Source organism: Mus caroli, chromosome 1, assembly GCF_900094665.2.
Source record: "Mus caroli chromosome 1, CAROLI_EIJ_v1.1, whole genome shotgun sequence".
NCBI classification, from domain to species: Eukaryota; Metazoa; Chordata; class Mammalia; order Rodentia; family Muridae; genus Mus; species Mus caroli.
In genome coordinates, this window is record NC_034570.1 from 49,570,164 (window position 1) to 49,596,084 (window position 25,921).

The 25,921-nt window shown below is 41.6% G+C and overlaps 1 protein-coding gene across 1 annotated transcript in view; it reads left to right on the forward strand.

Annotated features, from left to right (window-relative positions):
• The window catches only part of Plcl1 (phospholipase C like 1 (inactive)), a 323,661-nt gene that overhangs the window by 261,176 nt on the left and 36,564 nt on the right, over nucleotides 1-25,921 (forward strand). Inside the window, exons 2-5 of the mRNA XM_021168858.2 lie at nucleotides 2,777-5,251; nucleotides 8,977-9,180; nucleotides 21,362-21,437; nucleotides 23,433-23,542. Of these exons, the coding sequence (XP_021024517.1) occupies nucleotides 2,777-5,251; nucleotides 8,977-9,180; nucleotides 21,362-21,437; nucleotides 23,433-23,542 (2,865 nt within the window). The remainder of the gene's footprint in view (nucleotides 1-2,776; nucleotides 5,252-8,976; nucleotides 9,181-21,361; nucleotides 21,438-23,432; nucleotides 23,543-25,921) is intronic.

Sequence of the window (25,921 nt, forward strand, 5' to 3'; positions counted from 1 at the left end):
GAGCACACCTGGAGTGAGGTCAAACCTTGCTCTTCTCAGACCCCACCCAAGTGCTGAAAGGACTGAGCTTCACAATACACAGATAACTGCGGATGACTGACTGTGTAATAGCGGTTTGGAGTTTTCAATCCATGTCCCATAATTAACACTTTAATATTTGTCAGGCTATTTACCTTAACATCCCCCTTATCCAAGACCAACCTGTAAATGCATTATTGCAGTGAATATAGGTATCAGGTAGAGGGCACTGTCCAGGTGGCCTTGGGAATCAGGTGGTTCCAAAAGAGACTTGAGACTTCCTGTCCAGCAAGACATGAGATGATGTCCCTACTCCTTCTTCCAGCCTGCACAGTCAAGAACATTGCAGTAACAGTGTGAGGATTGTTGTCTAGGGCCAGCCATTTTCTTCTTTTATGGCAGAACTAGAGAACTACTTAGCATCCTGAATCTTTTCCAGCAGTTTTCAATATGAGTAATCTTGGCCCTAGCCATCAGTAGACATACTAATTATCTGTTCATACATGCATGGCCACTTTCGAGATCACATGGGGACTTACAATAACTGGATTTGATCTTTTCTGAGGTGACAATATGAGAATTACATTGTTTTCCGATTCCAAGTTTTAAGGCATTTGGGATATGTTTTATAATCACATATGATTTTCAAGTCCAGGCAAGAACCTAGCACTGTGGAGCAGGTAAATTCTTTTACAAACTTGATAGAAAATAATCTTTTCTTGAAATCTTGTCTAAATGGTGGTATAGAGTTGATTTTAGTAGCTAAAACTGTCATGGTGGCCGTGACAGTTTGTTCTCATAGATAAGCAGTGTCTTAAGTTGGGAGAGGACCTCTGCAACTGCACACGCAGGGCTGAGGAACTGAATGTGCGCTTAGAGGAACACTGATTCTCCAAGTTTAGTTCCCTGGGAACTGTTGTAGGTTCTACGACTCTGCTGACAACACTTCTATCTGGAACACGATCTCATATAAAATGTATTTTAAGCTGAAGCTCTCATTAGTGTAAAAGGCTAGTCAAATGGTTATCTTGAACACTGAGTCACAGTCTAACTTGCCACCAAGATTCAGTGTCTCTCTTTATTTTACTTGGTAGATTAATCTCATTTAGCAGTGTCATTGGGTTCCAACTTTGATGGGGTGGAAAAATGCACACAAACATCTGATATTTCTGAGCATGTGGGCTAGGATGAATTTAAATGTGTCCTAGTGGAGCACATGAGTTGGAATGGCTGAAGATTTATCATTGTCTTTTAACTTAAGGCTAGAGGAAATTGACCACTGTGGGATAATTAAAAATAGAAAGTCTCTGGGAAAGCAGAAGGCAGGTTGTCAAATGCCACAGAGCCAAGGGGTGGTAGTATTCTATAACCCAGACTGGGTGATTTATACTTGTGTCTCCTGAAGATCTGATATGTAGTTGAGCTGATGAATCATCCCACCACATACCATAACTAAAGCAAAATTTAGTTTTCTTCTGCTTGTAGAGTTTTAGCCAATTAAATAATAAATCACCAGGCCTTTGCTGAATATAGAATAGACAGGCTTATATGGGCTGGCTGGATTAGATGGTGCTACTGCACCAGAGAGCAGTTCCAAAAATGATGTTTTAAGAGGGTAGAGGCAATGTATAGCTCAGGCTGCTTCGTTATACCTCTCACTGTTGAAGGTGGTGATATCATTTGGATCTTTAAACATATTTCAGATTACTGTTGAAGGTTTTGCTTCAATGTTTAGGAGTCATGAATGAGTTAATGTCTTGCAAGCAGTGTTCCAGCAGATGCCTGTGAATGGTCCAACAGGCACACATAGAGAGAAGAAAACCTTCATGAGGACTTCACATTTACAAACCAAAATGGGCACGTGTTTTCTCTTCTGAGTATCATGATCCTGAGCAATAACATAAAGACTGTGTGTTCAGATCTTATTTCAGAAGCAGACATGGAAATTCAGAGAGGCTAAGTGACTTATCCTAGATAATATAGCTGGTGGGTTGGATGAAGAAACTCAAGGACTACTTAGTTCTGGCTTGAGGGCGATGTCCTCTGAAGCATGGGTGTGCTTGTGTGATCCAGTACTCCAAGTACGTTAACCATGCATTTTAGATATATGTTCCAGGGAGAACTGTTTGAATTGGTAATGTAGTTGACAACTTTATTAAACTTCATTAAAATGAAGAACTATCCAGTTTTAAGTGGAAGGGGTCAGGTGCTCAGTATAAATGAGTTGGCAGTAACAGAGTAGCAACAGGCCAAGGCAGATGAAATTTATCATCTTGTAATTATAAGTATTCATTAGCAGGGATCGGCAGTTTAGGAGAGACGATAAGTGAGAAAGGCTCTATTCATGTTAGAAGGGAAGACCACAGGACACATGTAGCCTGATGAACACAGTCACATGGATTCTGTCTGCTGTGCTGAGCCACAGGACACATGTAGCCTGCTGAACACAGTCCATGGATGCTGTTTGCTGCGCTGTTGGTGGAGGTTCCTAAAAACAAACTGTACCTAGCCTGGTTTCAGATGAGCCAAGGCTGGGCTTTATTCTGGGAGGACACATATGAATTTATAAAACAAATGTCCTTTGGAGCCTAATGGTATTAATTCTTTCAGTAATTTAACTTCTGAATCAGTGAAAAGGTAAATTTCAGGCTAGCTTCTATTAGATAACAGACTGTTCAGAGCTTAAGAGATTCCTATAGTGTTGCTGAATTTGTGTATCCTAAGGGAAATTGATCATTCTCTTCTGATTATTTTATAGGATCCTTCAAACCAAAAATGTGGTGGCAGAAAGAAAACAGTGTCTTTCAGTAGCATGCCATCAGAGAAGAAGATTAGCAGTGCCCACGACTGCATTAGCTTCATGCAGGCTGGCTGCGAGCTGAAGAAAGTGCGCCCGAACTCTCGAATCTACAACCGATTCTTCACCCTAGATACCGACCTCCAGGCTCTACGCTGGGAACCTTCCAAGAAAGACCTTGAAAAAGCCAAGCTGGACATTTCTGCCATCAAAGAGATCAGGCTGGGGAAGAACACAGAGACGTTCAGAAACAATGGCCTTGCTGACCAGATCTGCGAAGACTGTGCTTTCTCCATACTCCATGGGGAAAATTACGAGTCTCTGGACCTAGTTGCCAATTCAGCAGATGTGGCAAACATCTGGGTGTCAGGGTTACGGTACCTGGTCTCTCGTAGTAAGCAACCGCTTGATTTTATAGAGGGTAACCAGAACACACCACGGTTCATGTGGCTGAAAACGGTGTTTGAAGCAGCAGATGTTGATGGAAATGGGATTATGTTAGAAGACACTTCAGTGGAGTTAATAAAACAACTCAACCCTACTCTGAAGGAATCTAAGATCAGGTTAAAATTTAAAGAAATCCAGAAGAGCAAAGAAAAACTAACTACCCGGGTGACAGAGGAGGAATTCTGTGAAGCGTTTTGCGAACTGTGCACCAGGCCAGAAGTGTACTTCTTACTTGTCCAGATATCTAAGAACAAAGAGTACCTGGATGCCAATGACCTCATGCTCTTCTTAGAAGCTGAGCAAGGTGTCACCCACATCACTGAGGATATGTGCTTAGACATCATTAGGAGATATGAGCTCTCTGAAGACGGCCGCCAGAAAGGCTTCCTTGCAATTGATGGGTTTACCCAGTATTTATTGTCTCCAGAATGTGACATTTTTGATCCAGAGCAAAAAAAAGTTGCCCAAGATATGACCCAACCCTTATCTCACTACTATATCAATGCGTCTCATAATACCTACCTGATAGAAGATCAGTTCAGGGGACCAGCAGATATCAATGGGTATGTGAGAGCATTGAAGATGGGCTGTAGAAGCATTGAGCTCGATGTGAGTGATGGTCCGGATAATGAGCCCATCCTTTGTAATAGGAACAACATGGCCATGCAGCTCTCCTTTCGAAGCGTTCTGGAGGTGATAAATAAGTTTGCCTTTGTTGCTTCAGAGTACCCACTCATTCTCTGCTTGGGGAATCACTGCTCTCTGCCTCAGCAGAAAGTCATGGCGCAGCAGATGAAAAAGGTGTTTGGCGAGAAACTTTATACAGAAGCACCTTTGTCTTCAGAATCCTACCTCCCATCACCTGAAAAACTAAAAAATATGATTATTGTGAAAGGAAAGAAATTGCCTTCGGAATCAGATCTGTTAGAAGGAGAAGTGACAGACGAGGATGAAGAAGCCGAGATGTCGCGGAGGATGTCAGGGGATTACAACGGTGAGCAGAAACATATCTGGCTCTGCCGAGAGCTCTCTGACTTGGTATCCATCTGTAAATCTGTTCAGCACAGGGATTTTGAACTGTCTATGAAAACCCAAAACTACTGGGAAATTTGTTCATTTAGTGAAACAGAGGCCAGCCGGATTGCAAATGAATACCCAGAGGACTTCGTGAATTATAACAAGAAGTTCTTATCAAGGGTCTACCCTAGTGCCATGCGGATAGATTCCAGTAATTTGAACCCACAGGACTTCTGGAACTGTGGCTGTCAGATTGTGGCGATGAATTTTCAAACTCCCGGTCCAATGATGGACCTCCACACTGGCTGGTTTCTTCAAAATGGAGGATGTGGCTACGTCCTCAGACCATCTATCATGCGAGATGAAGTTTCGTACTTCAGCGCAAATACAAAGGGCATTGTCCCTGGCGTGTCTCCCCTGGTTCTTCACATCAAGATCATCAGTGGTCAGAACTTCCCAAAGCCCAAAGGAGCCTGTGCCAAAGGGGATGTCATAGACCCCTATGTTTGTGTGGAGATTCACGGAATTCCAGCTGATTGCTGCGAGCAAAGAACTAAAACTGTACAACAGAACAGCGATAATCCAATTTTTGATGAAACTTTCGAGTTTCAAGTCAACCTTCCCGAGCTGACCATGGTCCGTTTTGTCATTTTGGATGATGATTATATTGGGGATGAGTTCATTGGGCAGTATACGATCCCATTTGAATGTCTGCAGCCCGGGTACCGGCACGTTCCCTTGCGCTCCTTTGTTGGGGATATCATGGAGCACGTGACCCTTTTCGTCCACATAGCAATAACCAACCGCAGTGGAGGAGGAAAACCACAGAAGCGAAGCCTTTCTGTGAGAATGGGGAAGAAAGTTCGAGAATACACCATGCTCAGGAATATTGGTCTTAAGACCATAGATGATATCTTCAAAATAGCAGTTCATCCCTTACGAGAAGCCATAGATATGAGAGAAAACATGCAGGTAGGAAAACAGACCCATCTTCTCCCACCGTTTCTGTTATTCACACCCATTCCAACTGGTGACTATTGTGGTTTACCGATGGCTGGCTTGTGCAGATCCATGCACTACTGTATTAGCTTCCCTGTCACCTAGGATAAAGATGGTAGTTTCTAATTGTGAGTGCAAGGTTGAGTTTGGCCAGCTAATGGAGCATCAATATAACAAAATGCTGGGTATCTTTTCAATATGTTTAACATGTAATAATTAATTAACAGAAATGTGTACATGAACAGTATGGAAAAAGTAAAATATAAAAGGTGTGGGTAGATGCTAGAGATGTGGCTCAGCAGATAAGAGCATTTACTGTGCTATGCACCGATAAGGAGCTAGTGTCAATCCCCACCCTCAACCCCAGCATTCACATACAAAGTCTGTGGTGGCCGAAAGTGCCTATAATGCCTTGCCTGGTGTAAGTGGAGAGAGTACGATTTCTGGGGCTTGTTGGCCACCAACCTAACCCCAGATTCACTGAGAACCCTGTGTCAGAGGATGGAGAGGGATGGATCAGGAGACCCTGCATTCTCCTCTGGTCTCTGTGTGGGCCAGGCATATCTACCTGACATGCATACACACACACACACACACACACACACACACAGAGGCACTCATGTGGGTAGTATATAAAATGCATACCCAGACATAAGCATATTGTTTGAAAGCATATATGTAAAATATTTGCAGATGTGAATATAGAAGAGAATTTGAAGTCATATATTATAAAAGCGATGCCCATTAGACTTTTAGTTATTTAAATGTTTACTAACAAATTATTACCCCCAAGAGAAAGCACAGATAATCAAATAAAGCTCAGCACTTTTTTTTTTTTTTTACAAAAATGTATTTAGCCTTCTCTTAGAAAGGTAGTTTAATTGGAGGAATGTGGTTTCTGGGAGAAATCTGTCCCCGTGCAGTCCTGATGATCCATTTTTCCGCATAAGGCAAGATCAAGAGTTACACCACAGGCTGTTGTGAGAACTGAGAGAGCACACACCAATCCCCTGTTTTAACATGGAGAAACCCAGTGTGCCTCTCCCTTCCTTAGAATGCATGGCTGCAGACTTCTTTTTCATTATACCTTATATAGACGAATAAGGATAGTATTTTTTTGTAGATTTATTTATTATTATACATAAGTACACTGTAGCTGTCTTCAGACACACCTGAAGAGGGCATCAGATCTCATTACGGGTGGTTGTGAAACCACCATGTGGTTGCTGGGATTTGAACTCAGGACCTTAGGAAAAGAAGTCAGTGCTCTTACCTGCTGAGCCATTGCATTCTTGAGACATGAACAGACAACAAGTATTCACTAAGGTCTTGTATGGCAAAGTGAAACAGCTCAGTTTACTTCATTCCTTTTATAAGAACTCACTCACCCAGAGACTTTGCCCTCAAGAAAGCAGAGACATTAGAAGACATTATTTCTCAGATCTTGCAGTTAATAAACGTCCAAGTAAGACTTTAAATCCCAGAGTGTCTGATGCCAAAACCCATTATTATTCACATGAAGCAGAAGCACCAAGCTGTGACTTAGTGAAATTATTAACTCACAGGCAAGTTCTTCAAAGAGCCAATTGGTCAGAAATAGTATGATACAAAATTTGTTTCAAGGTGGTTTGCTTAAGCACTTGGTTAAAAATTAGCCTCTGAATATGCTGTTATCTTCTATGTAGTGTTTCCCTACATAAATCTGGCATTATTATAAAGCCCTATATTAGATTACCCATAAGCCTTTTTTATACCTAACTGCATTAGAAGTTGACTCTAATGTATTACTATGTAATGTATTACTATGCAATGTATAATAGTAATGTATTACTATGCAATTCTTGAAATACAGCCTTCATCTCATATTTTTAGAATATATCTAGAGAAGAATTTGTCTGGGGTGGTGGGTCAGCCAGAAAAGCACTTGCTGCCTAGGCACAAGGCCTAGAGTTCAGATACTTGGAGCCCACTTAGAAGATGGCTGTGTGGCGACCTTCTGTAATCCCAGTGCATGCCCAAGGGCAAGACAGGAATCACTTGACTAGGACGGTGAGCTACATTATCTAATTTATGATTTCTGGATCTAGTGAGAGAACCTGCCTCAATTAATAAAGGGTGAGCTCCCAGGTCTCATTCATGCCCCCGCAATGCTTCCCCCTACAGAAACATACATACACACATGTATGCACACCACATATACATACACAGAAAGAAGAGCTGTTTATAAGGCTTTCCTAGGCATAGTTAATAATTAGTGGAATCCTAACAAAGCAGCTTCGATAAAGGAGTATTTGGAGAGTAATATGTAAAAATTAAAATACCACGATGATTAATAAATTCATGACACATTCAGTAGATTAGATGTTGCTCATTATTAATAAATGTAAAACAGCCACAATTTCCCCAAGTTATTACTTTAGCATTAGTTTGAGCACATTAATAATAGCCCCAGAGTACCTAAAATGTGTTACTGTCTCATTAAGGAAAAGAAATTTAAAAGCACTTCCCATGGTATCATTTAACCAACAGTGAACCCAGATTCGAATTATCGACGCCTTTCTCCCTTTGTCGCCTGTCATTTCTCTGTCTGCTGAGTGAGTCTGTCCCTTTGCTTGTCTGTCTCCTGAATCACTTTCTCTCTGAGTATGTCTGTCCCTGTGTATCCACAACAAAGAGCTTTTGCTGTGTGTTAATTGAATAGCACAGAAAGCATCACATGGGGAGGAGGGAATACTTAACAGAAACCTTTAATAGAGTTTTACAAGGGATTAAGTCACTGACTTAATCTGACCCCAGCTGACCCAGATAGCAAACAAAGGTTGTCAGGCACTATCCATAGGATCTTTCAACCTATTTTCTATCTCCTGCATTTATTACTATAGCATACATTCACGTGTATGTTACTCTTGGATCAGGGGCATGGAAGAGAAGACAACTTTAGATGAGGCTATTAATTAGCTTAGAGTGTAAAAGGTGATTATATGGAAAATCCACAGCAAGTAAGATTGGTTGTTACATTGTTCTCTTAATAACAGGGTACACAGAAGGATATCAGTCTTAAGTGACCTCAAGGCGTATTACTAACTCTGGTTCTGAGGCCCAGCAAAAGTTCCGGTCTCTTTGTATGTAGAAGATTATTTTTGTAATATTATAGTGCCTCAGTTTTGTTCAAGATTATAACGTCAATGAATAAGATGTCCATGCAGTTCATTTTCTGTATGTGCTGTGCATTTCTGATGGGCTGACAAGGCAACATTGCTGGCTGCTCAGATGGAGGCTGGTGAGCAGTGATACCCCACTGGCTTAAGATGCTAAGAGAGATGGCTTCTAGTTCACTAGTGTGACGCTTTTTCTGATCCCCATGATATAATTTGAATGCACTATTCATGTGTAGGTCCTGCTAGTGTGGGGACATTCCTGTTGCTATGTCTGCAAAGCACAGAGCATCCTTGAGTCATAATCAGCTTTGTTTCTGATGGCTGTCTGTGGTCATTGGTAAATACTAAAGCCAATGGTTCAGATCGTGAGTAAGCTGTGTGTGTTACCTCTGCATGTTGCAGCAGATTGGCTTGGCTGTGATCCAGGCTGCTCTGCACTGTACATGTCTCTGAGGGTATAATTTGGTGAATTCACTTGGGTGTAAACTGGGGTGCGGTGCCATGTGGTCAGACATGTGATTCCATGTTTTCTCCTTGTAGAACGCCATAGTGTCTGTTAAGGAGCTGTGTGGACTCCCGCCGATTGCCAGTCTGAAACAGTGCCTGTTAACCCTGTCCTCTCGTCTCATCACCAGTGACAGTACTCCCTCCGTGTCTCTGGTGATGAAGGACTGCTTTCCTTACCTGGAGCCTCTGGGTGCGATTCCAGATGTGCAGAAGAGGATGCTGGCTGCATATGATCTGGTAGGAGGTTGCAACTTTCCATTACCTCTCTCAGTGCATGGGCATCTCTAAAAGCAGGGGTTCTGGGGGTGGAATTCCAATGCCCAGAGAAGATTGGCTGCCTCTAAAGTGTGGTTGGAGGTGGCAGCCAGAGCTTGCCATTGAGTATCTGTTAAGCAGCAGGGAGGCCCTCCCCCCACCGCCCCCACCCGAGGACATGGCAAATGGAACGATCTCTGATTTGACAAAGAGTAAGTGATTTCCCAGTCCTCAGACGCATGGCTCCTTTTCTTCTGACTGATAGCTCCTGACAGAGAGATGCTCAACTCTCAGCACTGCTTGATGATGGCTGAGACAAATGGCGTGTCTGTAAACATTTCTCAGTTAATTATACTATCTGACTTCATTCTGAATATTTAATAGAATTTGTGTGATGATTAGATTTGTGGATAACTTTATTTTTGTGTTTCATGTTGTAAACAAAATTAAACAGCAAATGACAAAGTATCTAACGTACCTACTTAGGTATAAATAAACATATTTAATTAGAAGAACACTTACAAACCAGTAACAATAGAAATATGTAGAAACTTTGTATATCAATCAAGAGTAAGTTTTCCCACATGTGATATATGAAATTCTCAGGAAATAAATTTTAAAAGTAATGTATCTTTCAAAAAGCAATCCAATTATGGCTTAACATGCAAACTTTTACTTGGGGATTTAGACAGCAATTATCTGGGGAAATGCTTTTGCCAAGTTCTTAGGTGCCTAGGCTCTGTCTAATTGTCTATTCTTCTATTCCTTGAATATCTTCAAGGTCCAAAATGGCTGCCTACACTCTATTTATAACATTTGCAGTCCACACATCAGGAATAATGGGGGAGACATATCGTTCTTCATTTAGGATATTATTTTCTGGAATTACTGACAAAAAATATTACTTATCCTTCCTGTTCATCAGCCTGGAGTTGATATATAGCTACAGTTAATTGCAAAAAGCAATGTAACATGTCTTTTCAAGGGAGCTAGAAGTTGTCTCTTCTGTTCCTAAGAAGTAGGAGGAGAGTGGACATCAGTGCACCTCTGCTTTAGAAGTCAATAGGCTTCCCCTTTTGCCTAAAAACTTACCAGTGAAATGCACAGCACATTTATCTTTAAAATAAGTTTCCAATAAATATATAAATAAGTTAATATATGAAATCAAGTATGGTGGTAAGCCCTTATAGTTCTAGCTACTCCAGCAAGATTGTTTGAGCCACAAAGACCAAGGCCATTCCAGTCTGAGTAAGATGAGATCCCATGTCATACAAGTAATGTTATTAGACATTCCCCTGTCCATTAAATCACCAGCTATGCCTTCTGCTTTTAATCAGGAACTTAAGAAGACAGGGGGCTGGTGATAGCTTGGTGGGTTATGTGCTTACTATGCTAGCACGGGAACCTGAGTTTGAATCTGCAGTACCCACATGAAATGCCACATGTAGCCACACACCTCTGTAACTGCAGTTCTGGGGAATGGAGGCAAGTGGATCTCTGAAGCATCCTGACCTGCTATTTAGCCAAAACAGTGAGCCCCAGGTTCAGTAAAAGATACACTCACAGTCCAAAAAATGGTAGCGAGCAATACTAATCTGTGGTCCTTGCTTATGTATGAAAGCATGTGTACATTTGCACACACACATACACACATGCATACAGTTACACACACATGCACGCACACAGGCATTCACACACTCTTACACACACACATACACTTATACATATATGCACACATACATGAAAGGGGATTTAGGAAGATATTTTTCTTTCTCTCCCTATACTGCAAAAATAAATTGTTATATACATTGTTGGAGAAAAGTTGGATAAAATTACTTAAATGATTATTTCATTTGATCTATTTCTTTTTCAGACTTATTGCTAGGATACACACACACACACACACACACACACACACACACACACACACACACANACACACACACACATATTGGATTTTCATGATGTTGACATGGAGGGATTAGCTAAATTACAGATAGGAACCCAGAAACTAGAGAGATAGCTCAGTAGTTCAGAGCTGTGGCTACTCTTGTAAAGGCCTCGGGTTCCATTCCCAGCCCCTCCACGCTTACATCTATTTGTAGCTCCTCCTCCAGGTGATACCACTTCCTCTTCCAGCCCCCACAGGCGATCAATCACACACATATGGAAACATTTATACAGACAGTTAAATTAAAATAATTGTGAAAAGATGGGGATTTATCTCATGGACTCTGGAGAAGCTATCAAAGCCAGTTGTTTGGAGGACCAGTAATTGTATGGGGAACACCTGAATATGTTTTGTGAAGCAGTCAGGTTGCAATAGTGTATGAGCAGTGAGATTTAAAATGTGTTTGTATGTATATGCACATGCAATCCTATAAAGACATCAACAGTGATTGCTCTTGTTTGTCATGAGTGAAGCTTATTTTCTTACTTCTTCTCTTCTATACACTTCCTGTATTTACCAAGTTCTTTCTAATAAGCACGATAAATTTTATAGTTGAATAAAATAACTGTCGGTGAAGAAAATACTAACATTTTACCGTTAAAAATAGCTAGGAGAAATGCACTTGGTATAAACATTTTCCACCTGCAGTGTAAAAGCCTCCCCTGAATGCACTCTGCCCGAAGATGCTTGTACAAGGGCTGCTTCTGCAGAGTTGGGTGGGGCTCACCTATTGCCTGGGTCACATTTCTTGTGAAATCAATTTTTTCATCATAAGAGTAGGGATTGAAAGCTGTTCAGTGAATAGATATAATTGCTGTCTAAGAGGTGAAATTAGGGTACTAGTTGCCATAGAGACAGACAGCAGCCATCACTTATTCCCTTGTAAGCTGAGAAAGGAAAATAAGCCATTGTGAGGGTGGCTGGCCCCTGGTGCTGGGTCTGACTTGAGAAGAATGGCTCTCAGGCTGTGGTTGGGCAGTTTCTGCTTCACATCACCACTGTCTGATGGTGTCTTTGTCCTTTCTGGTTTACCTGCTAAGTCCAACTTTTAATATTATGCCTTCTTTCATTTCTGTTTTTAAAACACAGCTTACAATTGTTAGCAGAGCCAGGCTTTAACAAACTCTGAAGTAGTTTAGCATGGAAAGCAGGAATAGTTAAATGGAGTCCAGTTATAATTGCCAATGGAAATGACTTCTCATTTGGTAGTAAGCCGAGTGAAGGTAACCTGCTGCGGGCTATGCAGCAAGCACACCACAGAAGCGACTGAGAGCACTGTGCCATGTGTACTGCTTATTTCTTTCGACAGTGCACAGGGCGAGGAGGGGTGTGCCTGTGCAGCCATTGACCCTGAATTAAAAAATGCCTTGCTTTCAGTTTGCAGGACTGTGATGCATTGGCAGGCATCTGCTCTCAGTGCATCAGTGTTTGTGGTTATTTTTAAGAAGTTACCTGAGATACTTTGTAGATCCAGAGTGATCATGTGACAACATGGAGTAAATCATGCCACAATACTTCATCAACTCCGTGGTAGCTCCAGAGTTGGGGCGCTCTGTGATCTAATGCCTCTGTAGTCTTACTACCCTCCTCAACCTCCCCCAAGCCATCCTGACTTTGTTCACTCACACCAAACTTGTTCTAGTCTCCAGGCTATTATGAAGCACACTGCATTTATTCCTGGAAAGTTGTATCTTAATCCTTAGCCAGTCATTTCCTGAGAGACCCTTCTCCAACTACTGACCCCACTTCCATGCTATTTCATAGGTATTTCTCCACCACGCTATTCAGAAAGGTCAAATATTAATCTGCTCAATCTTTTATAAATAATTTTCTTTATCTTCTCTGAGTCCCTCAACTTGAATGTGTACTTTGTAAGGTTGGAGAGACCCTGATTGCCTCACATTGTTCTCTTTAAAACCGTGTTAGCATACAGTATGTTCCAATAAATTCTAGTTGATTAAACAAGAGCTGCAAGCATCTGTTACTGATGCAAATAGTGTAGTTTTAGCGTATGATGGGTTGCTCCATTGTTATTTCCCTCTCAGGGCCAGCCTTGGTGACTTGCTCCCTGTCCAGTCGGAAGGACCATTCTGCCAGCCTCCTTTACCATTCCTGTCCCCTCCTCCAGTTTCAGTTTTACTTCCCACCATGTCCTCATTCCTCACCCTTGGGATTTCTATCCCACATGACTTAGGTGAAGACCTTTTGCAAAACTGATTGTATTGATCATTCATATATTGACTTTATGCACAGCATCAGTATACCCCTTTTGATATATCACTGTCTGTATTCTTAGTCTTTATATTAGTCAAGGAACAAACACAGTTTTGGATGTCTGTTCTATGCAAGGTTCTGTGTGAAGTGGTAGAGATTTTCTTTAGGGTGGTTGTTCTAATATGAGGGTAAAACTTAAAAGGGGAAGGGAGGGAGCAGTGACAGTGTGCTGAGGGTGATCAGCCACTTTCGTTGCTACTTCATTATTGTGATTGCGATGTAGATATCTGCTCTGCAGGATATCTTGATTGTGAGCCCCGTGAAAGGAAGGGTCTTTTCAGCTCCTAAAGGGGTCTTAACTCTCAGGTTGTAAACCACATAGAGTCCTTCGAGACTTCACTGGGCCACTGTGCACCTTCTCCACTCAACAACGATCATACCCTGGCCTCCCTGGCCCTTGGCAGAATTGTATTTGCAAATAATTTGGAAATGAAAATGCTATCTGACCTTTAATGTGCTTTTTTTTCTTTGCATGGCTGACTTTTTACTTCTTTAATGTTCTACCTGCCTAATTTTTCATGGATAGTCAAGATCTATTTGCTTAATATATTCTAACCTTTTATGTGTTTTTAAATTAGTGTGAGAACTTTTGGGTAGTTTGTGTTCTGAGTGCCTCATTCAGAGGACGATTAAGCTATAGGGGATTGCAACTGTAAACGGCAAACCAGAGCAGTCTTCAGAGGTGATGTCTGGACTGAATTATTTAACATTAACATAAAAGTTAAAACTTTACTAAGGCAAGAGAAAGAGATTTTCTGATGATAAAGAAGTCAGACAGTCTAGAGAGCATGAATCGAGATTAATAGTTTACTAAGTCTGTCAGACTGTGATTTGGAAAGGGGCTGGCTGTACTGGCACAAGAAGGAATGTAGCAAAAAAGAATCAACTGCCAACTAGTCATATCTGGCAACGGAAGTAGTGGACAGTAGTCAGTCAAGCCAAGAATAATGGGTTGGCTTAACTCTACTCTCTTTTTGTTTTTTTGAGACAGGGTTTCTCTGAGTAGCCCTAGCTGTCCTGGAACTCACTCTGTAGACCAGGCTGGCCTCGAACACAGCAATCTGCCTGTCTCTATCTCCCAAGTGCTGGGATAAAAGGTGTGCACCACCACTGCCCAGTTTAATTCTACTATCTCTCTTTTTTTTTAATTAGGTATTTTCTTCATTTACATTTCCAATGCTATCCCAAAAGTCCCCCATAACCTCCCACACACACACCCCCCCCACTCCCACTTCTTGGCCCTGGCATTCTCCTGTACTGAGGCATATAAAGTTTTCTAGACCAATGGGCCTCTCTTTCCACTGATGGCCGACTAGGTCATCTTCTGCTACATATGCTGCTAGAGACACGAGCTCCAGGGGTACTGGTTAGTTCATATTGTTGCTCCACCTATAGGGTTGCAGTAGTGTTATTGTCAAAAGATTGTTAGCCTCAAGAAGGAAAAAAGTTTGTAGTTTCCTAAAGAAGTAGCTTCTCCCTTTCCCTCTCTCTCCCCTCTCCCTCCCCCTCCTCCCCCTCCCTTCCCCCCCCTCCATGCATGCATGTGCCTGCAAAGGTCAGAAGAGGCTGTTGATCTGCTGGAGTTACAGGAGACTGTGAGCCCCTTTGACTTGGGTGCTGGAATCCACATTTGAAGGAAGCATCCTGCTCTCCTAACTGCTGAGCTATCCCTCCAGCCCCATCCCTGGCCCCCGAAATATAGTTCTTTTTATTAAAAGCAATTTCCATTGAAATAAGTAAATAAATCAAAGATATTCTTCTCATCATTTTCCCATTGTAAAGTTTGTGGAAAATGTTCTATTAGTTTGAAATTCAAAAAGTATACCAGTTTGTACAGCGGTAAAACTCAGAAAAATAGCTGTGTGTGTGCCCAACTGGAGCTAGCTATTTCAAAACAATGAACTTGGTGCATGGACACCTCCTCACTCTTGGGTACAGCAATGTCAAATGATGCATTTTTTTTTCAGTTGTTGAATAATGAATTAATTCTTGTCATCTTGAGTGGTTGCAATTTCTATTTGATACCAGGTTCTTAGCAACATTGGCTATGAAGAATGCATCAAGAAGAATTATTTCAAGACGCTTCTTGGATCTAGCTTACATGCATTCTCATTTGACCTGTATTCCTTATTTCTTGAATTTTTGGAACACTTTAGTTAAAGACATTGAGCTAGTCAAATTGGCCTGAAAAATGTAGAGAGGTTTCATGTGATGATTCATTTATCAGTTAGGTTGGAGTAAAGAAGCCCAGGGCAGGAAGAAGGTACAACTTTGAATATATCTGTAAAGAAAGAAGATGAATTGAAGGTAAAGATCCACTCTGAATGTGGGTGACATGCAGAATAGTGTCAGGGTCCCAAACTGAATAGAAAAGGAAGGAGAAAAATAGTGGCCAGCGCCCACATCTCCCTCCATAGGCTTTCTGGTTCCCCTGGAGGTGAGGAAGCAGCCCCATGATCCAGCCACTATACCTTCTCCTTAACGACAGCTGGTCTTCCTTAAGTGACCCAAACAACCGTTCCTTCTTTAGGTCACTGTTTGCCGGATATTCACATCAACCAGAGAAGTTAATAAAATCTCCCCACCTGGCATTTTGTATGAATGAGAGAAATTGTACTAAGAGCTGGGTAAAAACCAACATTTCAAGCAATTCCTCAAGGTTAGTTGGCAGCTGCTTTAGAAGTAGAACAACTGAGAAGATATAATGATCCCTTTATGAAGAAAGCAGTAATGGTCTCGAATTGTCACCACCACAAATGTGGAGACAGAGGATGTGGTCGGCTCTGCTCAGGTTCTGTTGTCTTGTCCTGTTATAAGTCAGGCTGGGTAGTGTGACCTGAGGCTAAGCCCTGCACACGGATCACATCATTGCCGGCTTCCCAGCAGCTGGCAAGGATCCCAAGGTTTATATTTGTTTTTGTTTCATAGAGAATTGACTATGTTCAGGGGGTTGAGTGCTTAAAATCAAAGAGATGTCAGTCTACAAATGGTGCTTGTATTTGTCCCATTTAACAGAGAACATTCAAAACTTCAGAGAACTGCCCCCATCTAGTTTGCAAAGATCTAAGTGGCAGTAGTCCCATTAACAAAGGCGCTGCGTTTAATAGAATTCAAGTAGAAAAACACTTTTTTTTAATTGGATATTTTTCTTTATTTACATTTCAAATGTTTTCCCCTTTACAGGTCTCCCCTCCAGAACCCCCCCATCCATCCCTCTTTTCCCTCCTCTAAGAGGGTGCCCCCCTACCCATCCACCCACTCCTGTCTTTCAGCCCTGGCATTCTCCTACACTGGGGAATTGAACACCCTCAGGTCCAAGGGCTTTTCCTCCCATTGATGTCCAACAAGCACATTCTCTGCCACATGTGTGGCCAGCACCATGAGTCCCTCCATGTGTATTCTTTGATTGGTAGTCCAGTCCCTGGGAGCTCCAGGGGGTCTGGCCTGTTGACACTGTTGCTCTCTCCATGAGGCTGCAATCCCTCCTCAGCTCCTTCAGTCCCTTCTCCAACTCCTCCATCAGGGACACCTCCCCCCAACACAGGGAAAATGTTGAACAGAACACCGATGGCTTACACTCTAAGATCAAGAATCAACTTTCAACAATTTGAACAGATAATCCATCATACGACCTAGAGACCCAAGATCTGGTTTTTGACTAGAAAGAAGGCAAAAGATAGATGGCTCGTAGCGGGGAGAGAAGAGCAATGGATCTGCAAAGCTTCATAAATATTCTCAGGCAGGAACCTGTCTGAATGTCTATCTCCTTCCTTAAAAAGTAGGGATGTGCATGAAAGAACTTCTAACTATTACATATGGAGACTGCCTCTAATGGCTGACATATGTTGTGAATTCTGTCTAGAAGATGCAGCCATGGCAAGCTTCTACTTTCATGAATTTGCCTGATGGATGCTGCTAAGTGATGCTCCCCAACTTGTTCTTGAAGTAGAAACTCAACCTTTAACACTAATTGCAGGGTAACCTATAAGCTTAGGTCTGGTGCTCACACTGATCTCAGAGTAACACATGATAAGCTCAGGTCTGGTGCTCACAATCCATGGGTTCCACTCTCAAATATTTCTTTAACCCTGTACTGTTAGGCAAATACGCTCTCAGCTCATATTCTTTTTCTGCATAATGGTATTGTCTTTGATAAACTATCCTTACAGTGACTCTAAATAGAAAGTTTGGTGGGACGATGAATTTAAATGGAATTCCACAGAAAATTAGCATCTGTGGAGAGTTTTTGAGTCATGATAGGATGAAACCTTACCATTCATCAGTTCAGCTTCCCTGTCCTATCTAGAAGATGTATTCACGCTCACAGCAGGCTTCCTGGGCTTCTGGCTCTGCCCCCTCTTCTGTGCTATTTCCTGAGCATAAAGTATAAAAATTGTGTTGTAAATCTGTCAGTTGGGGCTGGGCACCCCCCACAGTCAGGTTTTCTCTATAGTTTGATCAGCAGTAGTGTTCTGTAATGGTCTTCTGCTACAAAAAGAAACTTCTTTGTTGAGTGGTGAGATCTACACTTCTCAAGCTGGGCCTGAACACAGGATATGCAGGCTGGGCTGGCTCAGAGGTTTGATACACAGCAAGTGTGTAAGGTCAGGGAGCGGGGAACAAAAAGGGCTTGACTACAGTGGGTGGTGAGCATCCAGCAGTTAGCAACAGTGGAAATCTGTGGTGGAACCCTGGCCTAATTAAGTAAGGGGCAGCTTTTTTTGGCACTCAGTACTTTTCTACACTTGCCCTGTCTGGAGCCTTGCAGAGAGGAAGTTCTAAAACCATAGGCCAGCAGGGAAGGAACCATGTCGAGGCAGCTATCTAACCCCTTTGCTCTACTGACTTCTACTCTTGATACTTGGTAGTGGTTCCTTTGGCTGATGTCAAGAAAAGTCAGAAGGTGGGAGAGCATGCATGGTGCTGCCCAGAGAGATCAAACTCCCTACCCTGAGCCTAAGTCTGAGCCTGGGAGTGGATTGAGAAGGGCAAGGAAATAGTACTTAGCATTCTTTTTACATTTTGTGCAAATATTCTCATCATAAGCTGTATATGCATAGTAAAATACTAGCATATTTGCATGTGTGTGTGTGTGTGTGTGTGTGTGTGTTAAGAGTAGAAGCTAGCGTACAGTTTTCTTCTGTTCTATGAGTGTGCCTGGCAGATTTGATCACATCATCATTGTTTTTCAGCTCACATCATGTCTGGGGAAGGAATGAAGGCATTATGGAGAGTCTATTGTAAGGTGCTATTTGCTTGGGTTTGTGAGGTTGTTTTCATTTTCCCTGTTGGAGCCCAGGCAGTTTAGAGCACTATAATATAAACGGGATCAGTTTACCGCTCTACAGCCATTTGCAAGTTGTGATTCTCTGGAAGAAACATGGGAGTGGCAATTGTCTTTCAGCTTCTTTCCAGCATGAAATTACTTTCTTTCCCTGTGATGCCCTGGCTACCATTTGGGAACACGTGACTTTGGTTTAGTGAGGTAGCACAATTAATGTTTTTCTTATTTACAATAAAATAAATGTTAAAAAGTCCTGTTTCACCTCATACATCAAATATCTATCATGTGTACCCCCATGCCATGCCACACGGAACATGAGCCTCCTACCTTGGAAACCACAATTGTGGACCACTGAAATTGAGAGTGGTGAGCCTTGCTATGAAATGGTCATAGGGACTACAGAATGTTTGATGAATCTAAGAAGGGATGAAAATACCAAGAGAAGAGATCAACAGAGAGGAAAATGAGAACTGAGGCCAGGTAGTTTCTCATATGTGGAAATGGAAGAGGAAATAAGAGCATGGGAACTCCAGAGGGAGCATGATGAGTAGTGTTAATTGCTGGACTGGAGAGATTAGGACAAAGAATTGGTCAGAGGGTAACTGATGACAGCCAGAGCCAATGTCTGACCATCACAGTCAGTCCTGCACAGCATCACACACACAATGGATGTCAGCTGCATTTGATAGGAAGGGGAGATAGGGACAACTACCTAAATCCACTGAAATATTTCATTGGTGGTTTTGTTAGCTCCTTTTAAGTTAAGAGATGAGACTAGAGACAGAGGTAGAAAATATCAATGAAAGATAAGAGGATCGTTAGAAAAAGGTCCTCACGTGATATAGGGGAAAATGACATTGCCAGTCTAGACAGCAGAATCAGAGTTGACGAAGAGGATGCTTCCATCTGAGCTGGCCACAGGTGTAGTGACATTGTGGAATTTTGCAGGAAATATAGTCCACTTACACACGAAGAGGTTCTGTAATAAAATGCTGCAAATTGACAGAAAGAGGGCTTCTTACTGGAGAATCATGCTATGTTTTCTTGTTTGAGTGGAAAACCAACAAATTGATCTCAGTTAAGATACTATCAAAGGAATTTATCAGTCACCTTTTAAAAAGATAGCTTTCCAAGGAACAGATTAGAATCTGGTTGTAATGGATGGTACATATGGCCTTGTTTGTGCCTGTGGGCTGGAGCAGGTCTGCTCCTGTGTGTGAACCCAGGCATTCTCATGTGGGCGTGATGGGGGGTAAAATAAAAGAGATGACAGTCAAAAATGGAAGCAGTTGTGTGTCAGGAATGGGGACTCTGAGTTTAGCTCCATCATTAATTAATTCCATTTCACTGGTCAGAAGTTTTAACCTTATAGTTTCTATATCTACAAAAGAAAGGGGTTGATTATGATATCTGAGATTCACTAAGCCTTAAAGTCCATATTTTAAAAGCATGTGAATGTATTAATTGTACTTCCATTACTGTAACAAGTATCTGAGATTTCTTTATAGAGAAAGATGGTCTGTTTGGGCCCATAATCTTAGAGGTTCTAGTGCTTATGAGGCAAACACTTTGGTTACTGGTCTCTGGTGGAGTGCTGTGTGACAATAGTCATGGCACTTGGCCGAGTCAACTCTTTACCTCATGGCTGGAATTGAAATGGAAGAAGCAGGAGGGATTCCATCCACAGCCCCACTGAAGCCATGAAGACCTCCTGGGAGGCTTCCTTCACCTGCTATGAGCATCTTCCCGGGGATCCAGCCATTAATTCATGGGACTTGGGGGCCATTTAAGTTCCAGACTATAGCAGTAACATATGTTGGTTAGGTTAAATGTGGGTTTTGTCCAGCCTCTGAGAATGTTTCTCTTGCTTGAGTGTCAGAAAAAATGTTTTGTCTATGATATGACTCATTGGAACATCTGATGAGTTTTGAGAATAAAAATTCAACTGATAATGCATTTGTAAATGCTGAAAAAGACTAAATTAGGTTGGGTTCATGTGGGATTTCCCTCTGATGTTTTTTACTTGATAGCTGCACTGCCCCTGGCCACCAGTGGCCATTTGATGAATTGTTTTAAGCCTACAAGCCCTTCTCCTGTCTTTTCTCCCTCCTCCCTTGTCTTCTTTTCTATCCCTTGATCTTTTTTCTTCTTTCTTGCTGTTTAGCCCTGGCTGGCCTACACCTCACTATATATTTCCGGTTGTCCTTTGGCAGGCAAACAGGCTGGCTTTGAACTTGCAGTCACTCTCTTGACCCTGCTTCCCACAGGCAGTGGTAACAGGCATGTTCCGTTACACTGGGCATTACTCTTTGGAAATTGAAGGTGTTAGTGTAAATCAACAGTTTATTCAGTCTAAACCTTCACGAGTTTTTATGGTGTTGATGACTAATTTATAATCTGTATTCATTTACTCACCAATTATTGTTTGGCACCCATTGCATGTCTGGTATGTTATGCAACTGGTGCAATTGTAAGACAGGTGACTCTTGTCTGAGTGACTGGGTGAGAGCTGGGACAGAGATTTTTGCATCTTTCCCCATCTCTCATGATTCTCCCTCATTCCTGGATATATTTTGAGAGCATCTCCATGCATTGTCTTCCCAGTGAGCCAGTTTAAGGATTCCTAACAACCACTCTTTGATGTTTTGTGACAGATGATTCAAGAGAGCCGGGTCCTCATAGAAATGGCTGACACAGTTCAGGAAAAGATTGTACAGTGTCAGAAAGCAGGTAATATGTTTTGTTTTTTTCTACTTTGTTTAGAAACCACAATGACAAGTTATAGCAGATTCAAAAAGTTTCTGTTCTTCCACATAAAATTAATATATTTCAGAACAGTGTTTGCAGTTTAAGTTATATTTGCCTTTGTCTGGTAAAGGAGACCCTTAGGTGGTAGCAGGTTATATTTGTGTATAGGAGGGTAATGTTTGAAGAGGTCGAGAGATGAGGACATATGGATAAACCCTTGTGGTTGGGGGCCTCTTAGAGTTTTTCACTGCTAGTGGGGAAGTTGTGGTTTTATGTGGCCGTTTAAAACCCACTTCACAGTTAGGATTTGAACCATAGTCCTATTTACTTCTGTGTTTTGGCTCTTCCCGATTCTCATTTTAGATTTGTTCTTTCATTAAGGATGGGAGGGGGTCATGCATCCTTGTGTATCCACTGATACCTGTTTATTCTCACTTTCATCTGCATCAGTGAGCTTTTGTTTCTTGGATCCATGTGCTCCTCCCTCCACACATGAAGTGATGCTGATGATGAGGAGAGACAGAGGACAGTGCTGCTTATCAGTGTGCTTATGATGTTTGAGGAACATGCACTATCTTATTCTGTCCTCTTAACAACTGTCCATCAGATTCCTTTCTGGGTGGGACATGTAAGAGGCTGGTGAATGATCCAGTCTTCATGTCAACACATAATGGAGTTGACTAGCTTGGAAATAAATGGTTTTTACTAGTCTTACCAGTGAGCAACTTTGGCTATTTTAGACAGAAAAACACAACAATCAAACTATCCGATGCACACAGAAGCACAGGCGGTGCTTTGAAGCTCTATGTTCATTGACCCGTTTGATCTTCACCACAGTCCCATCTGGTGACACTCCCACTGTTTCCCCAGTGAAGAGAGTGAAGCCCAGCATTTCAAGTTCAAACTCACACAACTAGTGAGTGGGTGATCTAGCATGGAAGCCTGGTCTCTGTGCTCCTGCAAAGTCAGTGTGATTTTAGGCTACAGTAATAAAACCAAGGTGACTGGAACAATGTGTGAAATCCCTACCCAATGGTGGGATGTTTCACGCCCAGGTAGGACACTGTGCACTCCCAGATGGAGCTGTCTGTATTAGTCAAATACAGAAAGCCAACTGGTTTAGTGGCCCTGCCTGGATGTCACCTCAAAGATGGGTCACCAATGAACAGAAGCAAGTTAGAATGCTCAGTGCAGAGGAGAGTCCAAAGGCATTTAATCTAATCTCTTTATACATATAAAGGGCTGATCTGTGGGTGAGAGATTAGAGCTCCTTACTCCAAGGCCAGCTTGCACTGAGGAATATGAGCTCTGGGAAAGGAGATCTTGGCTCAGAGTCAGTTGCAGCTCTCCAAAGATGGAACAAGTTGTCCAGAAGAGACTATGATTCTTATCTTGAGGTTCCTAGGGAAGGGCTTCAGAAGATGATAGTGATGTAGTTTGTGACATTCAAGCCCGAGTGAATGGTAGAGCAGAAAGTATATGAAAGGCCACTCTGAAATACAAAACATATGGGTGTTCCTGAGATTTTTTTATAAGTCTTTTTATTTGAGATGAAATCTTCTAATTCCCGTTTTAACTGCATGGGCTCAACGGCCTGCTTTGAGGCCATAGGGCTGGCTCATTAACCAAAGCAAATGATGTGCGCACTCTCCCGAGCTTACCTCGGCCTCCCACAGCCTTCTACATAGAATCCTGGGAAAGGACACGTAAGGTCAGTGGCAGCCATTGGAGGCTTTGCTCCTCATTGTCCCTTGTGCTTCTCTATGCATGCAGGATGCTCAGAGTGAAACAGAGCCTGCATCAGTCATTTTTAGATGCCTTCTAAGTGAATAGACACAGAGATAATTCAATTTATTTAGAAATTATGAGCGTGAACAGAGGAATATAAACATACTCTACTGAGAACATTTTCATGGTAAAAATGCATGTTTTCCAGAAATACAATCTAACTTTTCTTACTTGTGTTTTGCTTCAAAGGGATGGAATTCCATGAGGAGCTTCATAATCTGGGGGCAAAGGAAGGCTTGAAGGGAAGAAAACTCAACAAGGCCATTGAGAGCTTCGCTTGGAATATTACTGTATTGAAGGTACATAAGTTCTCTTGCTGTTTCTTTTGTCATTTCTCTGCTCTTCTCTCTATGGTAGAGAGAAGCATCACCCGCAAGTACAGTGATTTGAATGTTAAGGCTTGAGGGTCCTGACCACTGGGGTTAGCTCTAAGTGATGGGGAGACAAAGCCTGGACAGAACTTTTAATTTTTTTTATTTTTCTTACTAGGGCAACAAGGTTCATGATGGAGGCTGAGGTCAGCACATGAGTGAGACTTAATTTATTGCCGTGTGTGTGTGTGTGTGTGTGTGTCTGTGTATACATGTGTGTGTGCACATGTGCTTGTGTGTGTGTGTGTGTGCCTGTATTTATGAGAACAGTTCTGCAAGTCAGTATGGCTTTTTCATTTGTGTAAAGTCATGCCAAATGCCGCTGGGATAGTTCCAACGTAAGAGATCTGGAATAGTCTTATACTACATAATATCTGGGGCCACCGAGGAGCTTTATTTTAAGAATATTTAGTATAAATACATTTCTTCTTAAAATTTTTAGAAGTTTCTTGAGATTGTAATTTGCTTTCTGCTGCAAATCAATTTGAAATTTGAAATAAGGATGTCATATTTTGTTTTCTGATATAAAAGAGAAATGACTTAGGGGATTAGAAAAACTTATTCCAGACATTTTGTTGGGAAAAGCAAACCATAAACAAATTAGTAATTGCTAATTCTTAGAGAATACCTATTACATCCAGTGCCACTTATTGACAGTTATATGGAACAATCACTTAGCACACCCCCTATCACTATCATTTTACAGCTGAGATGGGGTCATTTGGATCTTATGTATTACCAGTGGTTCATCAGCTCATTAATGGTGCAGCTGAGGTTTGAACTCATGGCTCTGTCTTTAATCTGCTTGACAGAGCTTCTGCATATCTCTGAAAGTATGAAGTGAACTGTAAGACATATTCCATGTGTTTCTTAAAAATTCAGTGCATATGTGTTGATCAGTTCCCACCATGTGGAATTTGTGATAGTCATTGGCAGAATACAGATAATATAAGAGCTATTGTATTTGGCCTCATTAGTAGCCTGAGGCTGGGGTGGGGAAGGGCATCATTTGTCTGAGGAGTGAGCTTGGACTGAAGCACTAGAAGGGAAACACACTAGAACTTTAGTATAAGATTCTTAAGCCTTTTCTACTTGGGAAAATTTTCCCTGAGAAATTTTTATGCAATGCCAGATATACAGATATATGAAATAGTCATACAAATAATTTGCTGATGATAAATATGAAGGCATTCATTTTAAAACAACTATAGAACATATACTTCTACCATTTATTAAAGAGAAAATGAAAATTTCACACTAATGAGATGGACGTAATTATTTGTCTCTACATAAAAATAATTATGACTTGACTGAATTTGGTCCTGCAGGGAGCAGAGCATCTCAGTGAGTCCGATATTCTGACTTAGTCACCATCAGTGCTAAGACTGACACTTTTTATTGTACAAAAAGGCAAAAGCATATTTAAGGCCATTTCAGAAACTGTAGGAAACTCGCTATAATCCCAACCTATAGTTCACGTAATGATTGTTTTTTGAACCAAGTTACCAATTCAAACAGAAACCTTAAAAGTCAAACATTCTGAAACCAGACAATCCACAAATGTACTGACTTGCTATTTACAGGCTGAAGAAAGAGAGTGGAAACATCCAGTCTTTGTGGGCGGTACTTACACCGTCCTCTTGCTGTAAGGACAGAACATGTTGTACGTACAGGGAGAACAATACACAGTGTTGAATAGTTTTGAGTAGAGACAATGTTTGCTAATGTGACAGCATGCATGGTGCAAGCATGCATGCTGTGTGTTCAGAACTGAGGCTGCCATGAAGTCAGGTGATTCAGCCAGGTGCTACCAGTAACCCAAGTTAGTTATGTGTTTCAGTTTGATTCACTTTTGGTTGCTGTGCATTCAGATTGCAATGCCCACATACCACTATGTAGCCTTACATGATGTTGTGATCCAAAGTTGAACAAATTGAACCTTAGGGCACAACACAGCACCCTGTATTTAATATAAACACCTTCTGAACAGCAGATATTTCTTTGGGCTTGTTAAAGGGACAGTCATCAAGAAAGCTGCTCAGAGATCTGAGAATCAAGAATACATTTCCTGGGCTTCCAAGACTAGGCTGGAAAGGGGAGATGGGCATATAATTAGTTATGATTATAATTTAAAGTTAATGATTCTACATTTAATATTAGACCAGCACTCACAGCCAGGTCTCTCTCTGTCTCTCTGTTTCTCTCTGTCTCTCTCTGTCTCTCTCTGTCTCTCTCTCTCTCTCTCTCTCTCTCTCATATATTTCCTTCCATTGCCCTCACCAGCTGTTGGTCTGGCAACATCACATG